This window comes from Zootoca vivipara, chromosome 11, assembly GCF_965207765.1.
Source record: "Zootoca vivipara chromosome 11, rZooViv2.hap1.1, whole genome shotgun sequence".
NCBI classification, from domain to species: Eukaryota; Metazoa; Chordata; class Lepidosauria; order Squamata; family Lacertidae; genus Zootoca; species Zootoca vivipara.
In genome coordinates, this window is record NC_142594.1 from 5,434,134 (window position 1) to 5,446,382 (window position 12,249).

Consider the following 12,249-nt stretch of genomic DNA (forward strand, 5'->3'; position numbering starts at 1 on the left):
TGGTTCCAACAACAAAACTTGGCTGTGCCTAGATTAACTTCACAGATCTAGTTACAGGTAGGTAGCCATGTTGGTCTGATGTAGTCAAAAAATAATAATAATACAATAAAAAATAAATATAAAAAATATATAAAAAATCAAAATAAATACATAAATAAACTTTATAAAAATAAACTTCATGAAGGTAATGTCGCTCTAGGAATTTCAGTACAGTATAGAGTATTTAAATTATGGTTTGTAATCCTTAAATAATTTTGTATACAGTATTTGATTAATATTTTTTGTGCTTCCCCCCTTTCAAATATTTTTATTTTTTGTTCTTTTTTAATTTCATATTTTGTTTATTTATCGTTTTCTTTTCTGTTAATGTGGCTGTAAGGATTTTCTTGTTATGTAAATTTAAAAATGCAATAAATAATTTTTTTTAAAAAAGTTCCCCGCGTTGCAGAGGGTAGAACCAGGTGACCCGCCATGCAATCCTATGCTTGCAAGCCGGGTTGGGCACGGCGATGATGCTGCCCAGGCGCCAAGTGGCCGCGCTCCTCCCTCCCTCTGCTAAGCGGCGCGAGCTGCTTGTGAGGATGCTCTTCCGCAAGGCAGCCGGCAGAGACGGCAGAGACTACATTTCCCAGCGTGCCTTTCGCTCCCCGGCGCTCTCACGTGACCGTCGCCGGCGCCATGGCGGAAGCAGAGCCGCAGGTAGAGAGCTTTGCACTGCAGGGGCTGAGAGGAGGGAAGCGGAGGGCCTGAGAGGGGATTCGGGGCTGGCCATGAGGGGCTTGGGGGGCCTGCAAGCAGGAGCTGCTGCGCCCCAGAGCGGCTCCCCCTCTGCTTTCCCCAGTTGGAGGCTTGGAGGGAGAAAGCCCCTTTCCACAAAGCTCTTCATATAACCAGGGGTGGCCAACTCCCAAGAGACTGCGATCTACTCAGTGATCTACCCCCTTTTTGGAGGTTCAGATCTGGCAGTGATCTAGCCCCTTTTTGGGGGTTCAGGTCAAAGTTGTTGAGCTTTTTTGGGGAAGGAAAGCCCTGTTTTTTGGGGTTCAGGTCAAAGTTGTTGAGCTTCTTTTAGGGAGGAGGAAAGCCATGTTTTTGGGGGGTGCAGGATTTTTTTTTAGGGGAGCCAAGCTTGTTGAGCTTCTTTGGGGGGAGCCAGTGATCTACCACAGACGTCCTGTGATCTACCAGTACAGTAGATCACAATCTACCTGTTGGACGTGGCGGAATTTTAAACGGAACCCCCGAAACAATAAACAACTGCAACATGGGGGAGCATATTGGGAGCACCCCCAAGGCAGCCTGAATCATGCAGAGTTAGAGGGTGGGGTGCTTGAGGGAGCAGGAAGGGGGAAGGTTCGGGGGGAATTCAGGAAAGTGCCCCCCATGATGTTGGGGGCTGGGAGGAACAGCTTGGGCTGGGGGAGAATTGCTTAGGGGTCCTGTTGCTCTTGTGAATACAGTTATACCTCGGGTTATGAACGCTGTGGGTTACGTGTTTTCCGGTTGTGGACCATGCGGAACCCGGAAGTACTGGAACGGGTTACTTCCGGGTTTCAGTGCATGCGCAGAAGCACAAAATGACGTCATGTGCAGAAGCGCCGAATTGTGTCACGCGCGTGCGCAGATGCAGCGCTTCAGGGTGCGAATGCTGCGGGTTGCGAACGTGCCTCCCGCATGGATCACATTTGCAACCCGAGGTATGACTGTATATACTATAATAATAATAATAATAATATATTTATAACCCGCCCATCTGGCTGGGTTTTCCCAGCCACTCTGGGCAGCTTCCAACAGAAAAATAAAACACAGTAATCTATTAAACATTAAAAGCCTCCCTAAACGTTTAGGGGTACTCTCATTTTCCTACTCATTGAAATACTGTCCCTCAATGAGGCCAAACTTAGATTCACAAAATGTTTAGGGGGATGTGTCCCCGCCTGAAAAAAAGCACTGGGAATAAGATTGTGCAACAAATGTGTTTAGTATCAGGGAAACAGATGGCAACATACAAAAATGTCACTTCGTTTGGTTTGTCTGTAGACATTTACTTTATTAACAAAATTTATATATTTCCTGATTGCAAATAGCATGTCTAAGCAGTTAACAAATTTTATATTAGTATACTCATTTCCTTGGCAACTGTGATGTTTTAAAAACATTTGGAATCTTTCTTTATTTTCCAAATATTAAAGTATACATAATAGCAAATGTAGCATTTTATTTAAAGTTGTAATTTAATTTTAATAATATATGATTTGGACCTGGACTACAATCATATGAACACTTCACTATGAGTAAACCCCGCAAAGCAAAGTATGACTTACTTTTGAGTTAATTGACTTCCATGGTTAGTCTTTAAAAGCTATAATGTGCACACTGGTTTCTGAAGCCATCTTTAAACAGTATATATCGTTCACAATGTGATTTGAAACTGATCCACACTGCAGTATAGGAAATGGCTAACTTGTTTAGTAGAGGTTCTCTATAGCATCACTAAGATTTAGAAACCTGTGATCTGATTTCAGAAAGGCATTTTAAAGAAATTGCCTTGACAAGGCAAAATGGGAGGGCAAGTAAATTTCAAATGAGCAGCTACACTTCCTAGTTATACTAGTCCTAAATTCCTTGGTTAAAATCCCACTTTTGAAACTCATTAGTTGACCTGGAGACAATCTGTCAATTAATCCAGAGTTATATTTAAGCCTGGTAACCACAGCCAAGAAGGATGCAGGCAGGTGAGTGAGTGGTCTGGCAGACAAGTGCTCCATCCGCCAGCACAGAAATGCATCAAAATGCTGCAGGACGACAGCAGCTTGCCATTCCTCTTCTGCCAGCCCACAGCAGGCTAGTAAATGTATTTGAAAGCTAGGAACTTTTGTGGACTCACTACTTCACACAGCAGATAGCTAAACAATGGAATTTGCTGTCATAAGACTTTTTGATGGCTACCCCCTTAGATGGCTCCAGAAGGGGATTAGATGAATTCATGGACAATCAGACTGTCAATATCTGCTAGTCACTAGGCCATATATTATTTCCAGGATTAGTGGGTGCATGTCTGTCAGCAACTGTTGCTGGGGGGGAATACGTAGAGCAAGGACTATTGTCCTACTTTAAAACATGTATTCATGTTTCACTGTAAGCTGCTATGGAAGTTCTTTTTTAGGGTGAAAAAGCGGGCTGTAAATGATTTTATAAAGAAACTAAAAAATTGTTTACGTGCTGTTCTATCCTTAATAATGGCAATTAGAATATTAGCCTGCAGATTTACAGTTAAAATCTCATTTCATTTGATGAACATGCTTGCATGTGTGTGCACACATATTTACAATTAACGGTTAGGCATGGTACGGCTTCTGTAAATGCTTGAGTGCTTGGCTTTAAGAGACAGCACCTAAATCTTGGTGGTTTCATTTTTTATTTGGTTTAAAAAGCAGATATTTAATTTATATAACTATAGGAAACCTGATGTGTGTAACCACATTGTTTGCTTTTTAAAATGCTGTCCTGCATGCTTAATTGCTTGCAAGAACAACAATGGTGTGAGAAGGTTTAAATCTACAGGAGTTCTCCTCTGGAGAATTGTTCTGTCTCTAGAGAATCCAGGTTCATCTAGATTCTTTTTTTGGTAGTCAGGAAAGAGAATCAATACATGCTAACGCTGAGGGACTCTATGTTTTTAGGCCAGTTTTTCAAAATCCCAACAGGGAAGGTTTAAGGTAGGATTTTTGGAATCCGGGAGCTGGATGTAATATTGAGACAGAGTGACAGGTGTCACAGTTGACTGCTGCTTGCTGTCTGCCATGGTTCACAAGAAGATCAAAGACAGAGCAGTGGGAGGAAAAGAAGTTTATCTTTTGACTGGGAGAGGAATATTATACTGGAAGACAGACAAAGCAAGAAGCTGGGCCATTGGGGGGGAGGGGAAACCCCTCTGGATTATTTCTTTAGTTTTGTTCATTTGGTAATAATGTGACTGTTACTAGATTTATCATACACAAATGTTTCAGGAAACTATATTATTGCTAGCTCTCAGGGATGAAAGTAGTATTTTACAGTTGTAAATACCAGTCCCTAGAGCTGGCTTTCTGCAAACTGGTTTGCAAATCAGGAGCCAGCCTCATGAATACGTGACCCTTTCCAGAGTGATTTCTCCCCTGTTTCTTGCCTGGTGCTTAACCATGACATTATGATCACTTTTGAATAGATACAAACCATCATGGTTGCAAGGGACTTTGTTTTGAATAGGTACCCATCAACGGCTAGGAAATGTAGTATGAAGATCTACATCAAGGAGCCAGCATTGCCTCTAAACCTAGTTCCAGTGTCAAAATTCGAGATAACTAGGTCCCCCCTTGCCTCAGTCAGTACCAGTCTCTATATGTATGTTTTCTGGTGAGATTTGTGATGCTACCATTTACTAGTTCTATCTTCCCATATCAGCAGAGTGCTTTCATTTTCAGGTAACTCCTGGAATGATCTGAACTAGCAAAAATAAGTATGTCACTCAAGTCTAGATGCAAAAGATGAATAAGAATTATCCCACCAAATAATCAAAATGCCAACAAGAGAGAAGGGAGCCACACACACACTGAAAGGAAGAACTTCACATATATTCTGATGGAGTCTGAACTGGTGGTGATTAACTAGGAAAGGGATCTTGAGATTGTGATGGCTAGGGAACTAGATAAATTCAAGGGGCTGGTTAAGATGGCTGCATTACTTTCAATTTCAGAGGTAGGATGCCTCTAAATACTAGTTGCTGGGTGTCAGGGGCTGGCTGGACGACAAGGAGTGGTGGGTTGGAGGCTCCAAGTGGAAAACTCCACAGGGAAGCTCAGAAGAGGAAGGCAGGGGAGTGGTTGCGGGTCATGGGAGAAAGGTCAGAGGATGGGGGGCAGAATGGTTGGATGCTGAACAAGCAGCAGGCTTGAGTGAGAGAGAGGAAGAAGAGGCAGAAAGCACTGTAGACGTAGGACAGGCAGCTGAGAAGGAGGAGGTGGGGACGGAGGCTGCCAGTCATACTGTATTCAGCTCTCATGCTCCCTTGTCTCCAAGGGCACAAGAGGGCTTTGCATGTAGCAGAGCAGGGAGCCCCTCCCTGACAAAGTTTAAGACTGTTTGGAAAACAGCTAGCTGGAGAGGAGACTTAGGAGGAAGTCAGTTCCTGCAACTGCTTTACTGGGGCCAGTCTCGCCTTAGGTTTCTCTGTCTGTATTCTGTCTCCTTGAACAAAGAACAATCTTTACAGCTCATCTGAGTTTCCATGCTGATGTGAAGCTGAACCAGCCCTGACACTGGGGGTCATGAGCTGAGTCCTCTTTTATGCCCTGCTGTCTTGGGATTCCTCTAGACATGTCAAAGGCCACTATGGAAGCAGAATGTTGGACAGTGTGGGCTTTGGGTCTAACCCGGCAGCGCTTGCTTTAGGCATCTAGGAACTAGAAGTGTTTTCCAGCCCTATGATGCTAGGACTCAAAAGAGTTTAAGAATAATTTTGCAATGTTGGAAGTGTTCTTGTATCACCACCATGTATCAGACAGGTCTGAATTTTATAGAGCTCATAGTGGTAGCGCAGTCGTGATTTCCAAAAGTTGTTTCAACAAGAACCAATTCGTGATGTTACTGCCCAAAATTCACCCTGTGGTGTAAACGCAGACAGGGGATCTTACCATTTTGGGTCTCTCCCGCCCCCTCTCCTGTACCCATCCTGTTACAGTTATTCATTTTATTGTCAAAATGTTGCCTCATAAGGTTTGAACTGCCTTCTCTCTTGTATAGTCTTTGTTTCCATCATGCAGTTGTTAAAATGCTTACGTTCACTGTGAGCATATTAGTTGTAACCTTTTATTGCTATTGATAACTGTAAATGCGTTAAGTAAATCTTCATTTTGCTGACCTCTGTGGAGGCATGGCATCAGCAGAATTTACCACTGGACAGGTGAGAGATTAGCAAGAATAGACTCAATTTCTTGTGTGTGTTGTTTGTGTGTATGCGGCAGTAAGATTCATTGCCTTGTGAAGAAGAGATTTTTAAGTCATACCAAATATGAGAAACAGGGTACGTTCTTTGACGGCTTGAGAAATGTAACAAGAAGAATAATGTTGGTTTTTAACATACGTGCCACCAAGAGTTCTTGAGTGAATAAAGAATTGAGCAATCCTTTAAAGGGAATTCAGTGTAATCAAAATGCTCATGTAAAGAGAAACAGCTATCTCATGTGAGCCACAAAAGTGAAGAGAGGTCTTCAGAAATAGAAGTGTGTGGGATTAATCATATACCCAACAATAATGGCATATATGTCTGAGTGCTCCCTGGAAGGACAGATCGTGAAGCTGAGGCTCCAATACTTTGGCCACCTCATGAGAAGAGAAGAATCCTTGGAAAAGACCCTGATGTTGGGAAAGATTGAGGGCACTAGGAGAAGGGGACGACAGAGGACAAGATGGTTGGACAGTGTTCTCGAAGCTACGAACATGAGTTTGACCAAACTGCGGGAGGCAGTGCAAGACAGGAGTGCCTGGCGTGCTCTGGTCCATGGGGTCACGAAGAGTCGGACACGACTAAACGACTAAACAACAACAACATGTTTGTGTGTGTGTGTTGCTGAACATCTCTGACATCCATGAAATTGTTACGCAAAAGGTTGGCGTAATAAATACGTTAACAATTGCTCAAGGAAGAGCCCAAAATGCACTTGTAAGAGAGAATGTTTCACTGTTTGGTCTCTTGTTACATAATTTTAGTTTGCTTATTTCTTAATATGAAACTGCCTTGAGTGCCCTGTGGGATAAAAATAATACATTGACTTCACCACTGAAGAACATAAGAAGAAACTGCTGGATCAAGCCAATGGCAACTGATTTTTCTGTGTCTTCTTCATTCCTAGAAACAACTGAGTAATTATAGTGTTGTGTGTTGTCTGCTATAGGTAGCTCACAACAGCATGACAACAGCAAGTGTATCTGAAGAAGTGTGCATGCACACGAAAGCTCATACCAAAATATAAACTTAGTTGGTCTTTAAGGTGCTACTGAAGGATTTTTTTTATTTAACAGCATGACAATCACTCATGACAATCACTGCGATCAATGAATGATTTCACATAACATATTTACAAAGGATGCAGAAATCAACATCATCGCTGATTGAGAATATAATCATATTCTTCTAGAATATAACCAGAATCTTCTAAATCTTTGCTGGCTATTTGCCTTTTAACTTTCAGAAGCAAAATCCTATACCCATGTACTTCTGAACAGCCTAAGTGCAAACCTTTGCATGTCCGTTGCATGTTATGTCTGCATTTCTAACCTCTTCCTTCCTTCCCTTTTTTGTATTGTCTTCAGGAGCCCAGGTCCAATGAAGAATCTACAGATGAGTCTGAGGTAAGGTTGCTTCAAAAGGAATTCATACCTGAGCACTGCCAGGTGATGTTCCAGTTTTATTAAATGTCAGTCCTTTGTCAATAAGCAAGGAAAACACGCTCCTCTCCCCACCTCCTCCAGCTCCTTTGATTCATTTCAAATTGGGAGGCTGTTTATTTGCAGAGAAGTTATGATTGTTTTATGGCAAGTGATTTTTAGGCTTCGATTACAATTAGGGAACTGTGTTGCTACTGAAAACACAAAAGTGGATGATATTTAAAAATAAATATGGATAGTCACACAGCTCTGGCAAAATAATGACTCTTGACAAAATAAATCTTGTTGAAAGTTGAAAGCTGAATGCTGCCTGTTTTGCTTCGTGTCAATCTCGTTTTCATTTACTCAAACAATGTTTGTATATTACAGATTTTTTAAAAAGGTATTTAATGGTGCTCTGAACCAAGCTTAGATTTATGTCTCCTATCATTGCTTTGCAAAATAACATTGCAAGGCATGAGTACCCATGTTGTTTGGGTGCATGTTTATTCTAAAAAAAAATTAAATTTTTTTTAGGGGAGAAAGATGTAAAGACTATCCAAAGGGTAGGAAAGAGATGTGACAAAAGGCATTAGGATCATGGAAAAAATGGATAAAAACATGGTCAGGATCCTAAGGAACAATATGTAATTCTGCATAACTAAAGGAATTTGAGGCTGGATTTTATGAGTGGTAGCTGCCATACTATTGCATAGCAAACCTTTTCAAAGAGGCAGAATTTGCAAAGACTCTTTGTCATAATGACAAGTAAAAAAAACTTCACGCCCAAGCTGTTGGATGTGCCCAGAGTAGCTCTGTCGCAGGGGTGGGGGACTCTTTTTTTGGCTCTTTAAGGTAGTTGAAAAAGCAATAATTCTTTAGACCAATTCTAACAACAATAAGATTATTATTGATTTTTCACGTAAAAAATGGAGCTGCGAGGGCAGCTTGTAGCCCAAATGTAAATATCAACCTTTGCCAAGGGCTCTGAGTCCTGCTCTGTGTAATGCCACATAATATTATATTTAGCATTGCTAATTCTGATGGTCCAGTTTTTGTTTCGGAATGGAGAGAATGAGAGACACAAAATAGGTGTATAATGGCAATATTTTTTATGGTATGGTGCCTGCAAGCCTCTGAGGTAAATTGAAGTTTAATTTGGCAAAATGGAAGAAACAGCAAAACTTGGGTGTGGGTGGGTTGAAGTAGATCATTAGGTTTATTGCATGCAAGGTTTGTTGCATGCCCCCTCTAAGAATCCCTTGCAGGGGGTTGGACTAGATGACCCTTGGGATCCCTTCCAACTCTACAATTCTATGATTCTAAGTATCTTCTCTCTGGTCTAAACTTCTCTGTGTGCCCATTCAAGCTTGCTCCCCTTTTCTCTGTACCTTCTCACACTTTCATTCTTTTTGAGTGCCTGTTAATTGCAGCATCTTAAAGCAGCCAAGGGTTTGAGTGGCCCCTCCCATGAATCCAGTTCTTCCTTAAAGTCTTTGGCTTAACAAGGACAAAACCTTAGCATGTGTTAACTGTGTTTGCTTAAAGCGATTCCTTGTCACCCTCGCCTTTTCCTTTCCACCCTTTTGTTGTATTCTGAATGCCAGTAACTTACATAAAAAATTCCTTCAGTAGCACCTTAAAGACCAACTAAGTTTTTATTTTGGTATGAGCTTTCGTGTGCATGCACACTTCTTCAGATACACGTGAAACAGAAGAGTCAGACCCTTATGTATATACAGAGGGTGGTGGGGGTGGGTGGGAATGGGTGATGGGCTGATGGGAGTGGTAAACCTGTTGATGGCTGTTAACGACTGCTGATGACTGCAATTGGTCCTGCGGGGAAAAAGCAAGGGCTGAGGCACTAAAGAAAGCTTGATCATGCATAATGAGATAAAAATCCAATGTCTTTGTTCATCCCAGGTGACTCCATGGTTTTAAGCTTGGTAATGAGTTCCAATTCAGCAACTTCTCTTTCCAGTCTGTTCCTGAAATTTTTCTGTAATAAAACAGCTGCTTTGAGATCTTGTATAGAATGTCCTGGGAGATTGAAGTGTTCTCCTACTGGTTTCTCTGTCTTACATGTTACTGGAGTAAGAAGTTACAGGTCCCAGCGGTTTTGTCCTTGTGGGGCCCCCCCCAACCCTCTCTTTAGCGCTACATTGGAGTGAATGTCAACCTTGAGAAAACCCGACTGACTCAGGTGTAAACAGCAGAGTTTCCTCTGGAATTTTTTAGGGACCATCTGCGCAAACTTCTTGATGGTTTGTGCCCTGTCTCAAAGTAAAAAAAAATAATTACAACTTGAGCAGATCCTGACTAAAATGTTAATTGAGGCATTTTATTACGAAGTTCAGGTAGCATTTAACTGTGGGCTCTGTATCTTATCAGTCTCACAGACAATCATGCATGTTTACTCAAAAGTAAATCCTAATGTGCTCATTTGGCCTTATCTTTATGTAAGTGTGCATAGGATTGCAATTCTAGAGCTATTTATAAGTGTCTGTCGTTTTCCAGGTGTTTAAAATAGTACATATAAAATATTTCACTATAAGGTTGCATATTTATCACATTACTCCATGTGTCAAGCAAACATTTTAGTTGAGGCAGTGGAGGTGATTCCCCCCCCCCCATATTTCATGTAATTGTACCAGTTCATTTTTTGTAAGTGCTCGTCAGTTTACTATCTTACATATGATTTGGACCAGTATGAACTCTTTCTTATGAAGCAGACGGACTACTTATTCCTCCTTGATATGCTGAGCAAAAAAGTAATCTCAAATAGTATTTTAATTCTCAGGAGGGAAAACTGCTTTCGCTGAAAAGTATATTTCCAATCTTGGAGCACTAAAATCTTTTCTGTAACTTTGTATAGTAGGTTTCTGAAATTGCATGTAGGATGTACATTAATTTTATTTTTTCCTTTCCATTTCTCTTTCACCCTACCGATGATAAAGAGAATGATCAAAAGTGTTACTTTTGAGCAGGTTTCTGTTTCAGTGATTACTCCTAGAGGCAATTTAGTTTTGTTTGCTTATTTGATGCTTTTGTGCAGAATCTGGAGTTACACATTAAGGCAGGTGAGGTCATTTGGGGTGGGGATATAGCAGGATAAACTGTTCGTAAAGTAGAGAATAAAGTTTGACTACATTTTGTGGCATTGAGGCTCATGTAAAGGAAGGACAAAGTAGAACACAAGCGTGGGCGTACTCAATGAATTTTTGACATTCCCTATTAAACCACATCCCTCTTCCATATCAAATAACTTTTGAAATTATCCTCTGTTTCAAAAGTGGCTTTCTATGTGGCACGGAAATTTCCTACTGAATAAATGTAAGCCAGATGTCCCATTGGGCATGCCTGGAATTAATTGTGCAGCTAGACCCCAACAAACTACAAAAATAAACAAATCCCTTCTTGTTACTACTGCACACCAACATAACTGGGTTCAGGTGAGTTCAATTAAATATTCTGATAATAAATCATCAGCATAGCTTTAATCAGCATTACCTTGGGGACTTTTCTATTCTTACCTAAGGATTGTGTTATACGGGAACTTAGAAGAACTTACAAGAAGCAGCAGCAAGAAAAGATAAGAAAAGAAGAAATATATTAACATTGGAATTAGCCCCATAGATTATACACTGTACTGTACATATAAACTGTATATGTTGCACATACTGGACTAGACCAGGCATCCCCAAACTTCGGCCCTCCAGATGTTTTGGACTACAGTTCCCATCTTCTCCAACCACTGGTCCTGTTAGCTAGGGATCATGGGAGTTGTAGGCCAAAACATCTGGAAGGCCGCAGTTTGGGGATGCCTGGACTAGACCTTTACAATAGGAAATAACCAGTAAAATGTTTGCAATTATTATCATACAACCTGTATGTGCTTCGTGCATTGTGACAACTGTATTTGTGTAGCAAGGTACAGTGGTACCTTGATTTGCAACCGTTTTGGATTACAACCACATCAAACCCTGAAGTGTGTGTCCCTTTTTTTGGATTGCAACCCATTTTTTTTTATTACAACCCACTTTTTTGGAGGCCCCATTGGTGAAAGTGCGCTTTGGGTTACAACCTGTTTCGGTTTATAACCGGACCTCCAGAATGGATTATGGTTGTAAACCAAGGTATCACTGTATTGAACTTGTTTTAATCAGCATTAAAGCATCGTCACGGTAACCAGAGAGTCAGGGAACCAGAACTAAGGCTCAGGAAACGGCTGTGCAAACTGATGCATCTTTGACAGCTGTTGGAAGCATCCCCAGTTGGTGCCTGCCTGATCTCAAAGGCGAGAGCATTCCACATGGGAGGTGCCACAACAGAGAAGGCCCTTCTCAGCACTCTGGTAGGACCTTCTGCAGGTTGTGGTGTGGACCAGAGGACGATGTATATGAGAGGAGACAACCCCTCAAATAACCTGGTCCTGAGCTGTTCAAGGCTTTTAAAGCCCAAACTAACACCTTAAGCTTGGCTTGGTAGCTAATCACTTGGTACTGGGCATGCATCTCAGCGCAGAAGATTTCACAATCACTGTGCTGTTATTGGCGCACAAATTATCCCTGCCCTGCAACAGAAAATTTCTCTGACAAGCCTTAACGAGCTATCAGAGTTTAAAATTTGTTTAAAAGGGGCAAAAGAATGAATGAGACTAGAAATAATTCATCGTTTTGAACCTATAGGATGAGTTTTAAATAATATATTGGAGTTTAAATGGAATCTTTTGCTGCATCAATTAAAAAAAAAACAAATTTCTGGTGATGTGTAACAAAGATAACCGTACGTCATATTAGGACTGACTTGTAAACCAAGTGGATGACTCTTAGGATTTTCTAGTAT

General features: G+C 41.2%; 1 protein-coding gene across 1 annotated transcript in view; it reads left to right on the forward strand.

The window, feature by feature from the left end:
* The first annotated feature begins 649 nt into the window (after window positions 1-649).
* Window positions 650-12,249, forward strand: part of VPS41 (VPS41 subunit of HOPS complex) — a 113,989-nt gene continuing 102,389 nt past the window's right edge. The window contains exons 1-2 of the mRNA XM_060280561.2: window positions 650-699; window positions 7,351-7,389. Of these exons, the coding sequence (XP_060136544.1) occupies window positions 679-699; window positions 7,351-7,389 (60 nt within the window). The 5' untranslated portion in view covers window positions 650-678. The remainder of the gene's footprint in view (window positions 700-7,350; window positions 7,390-12,249) is intronic.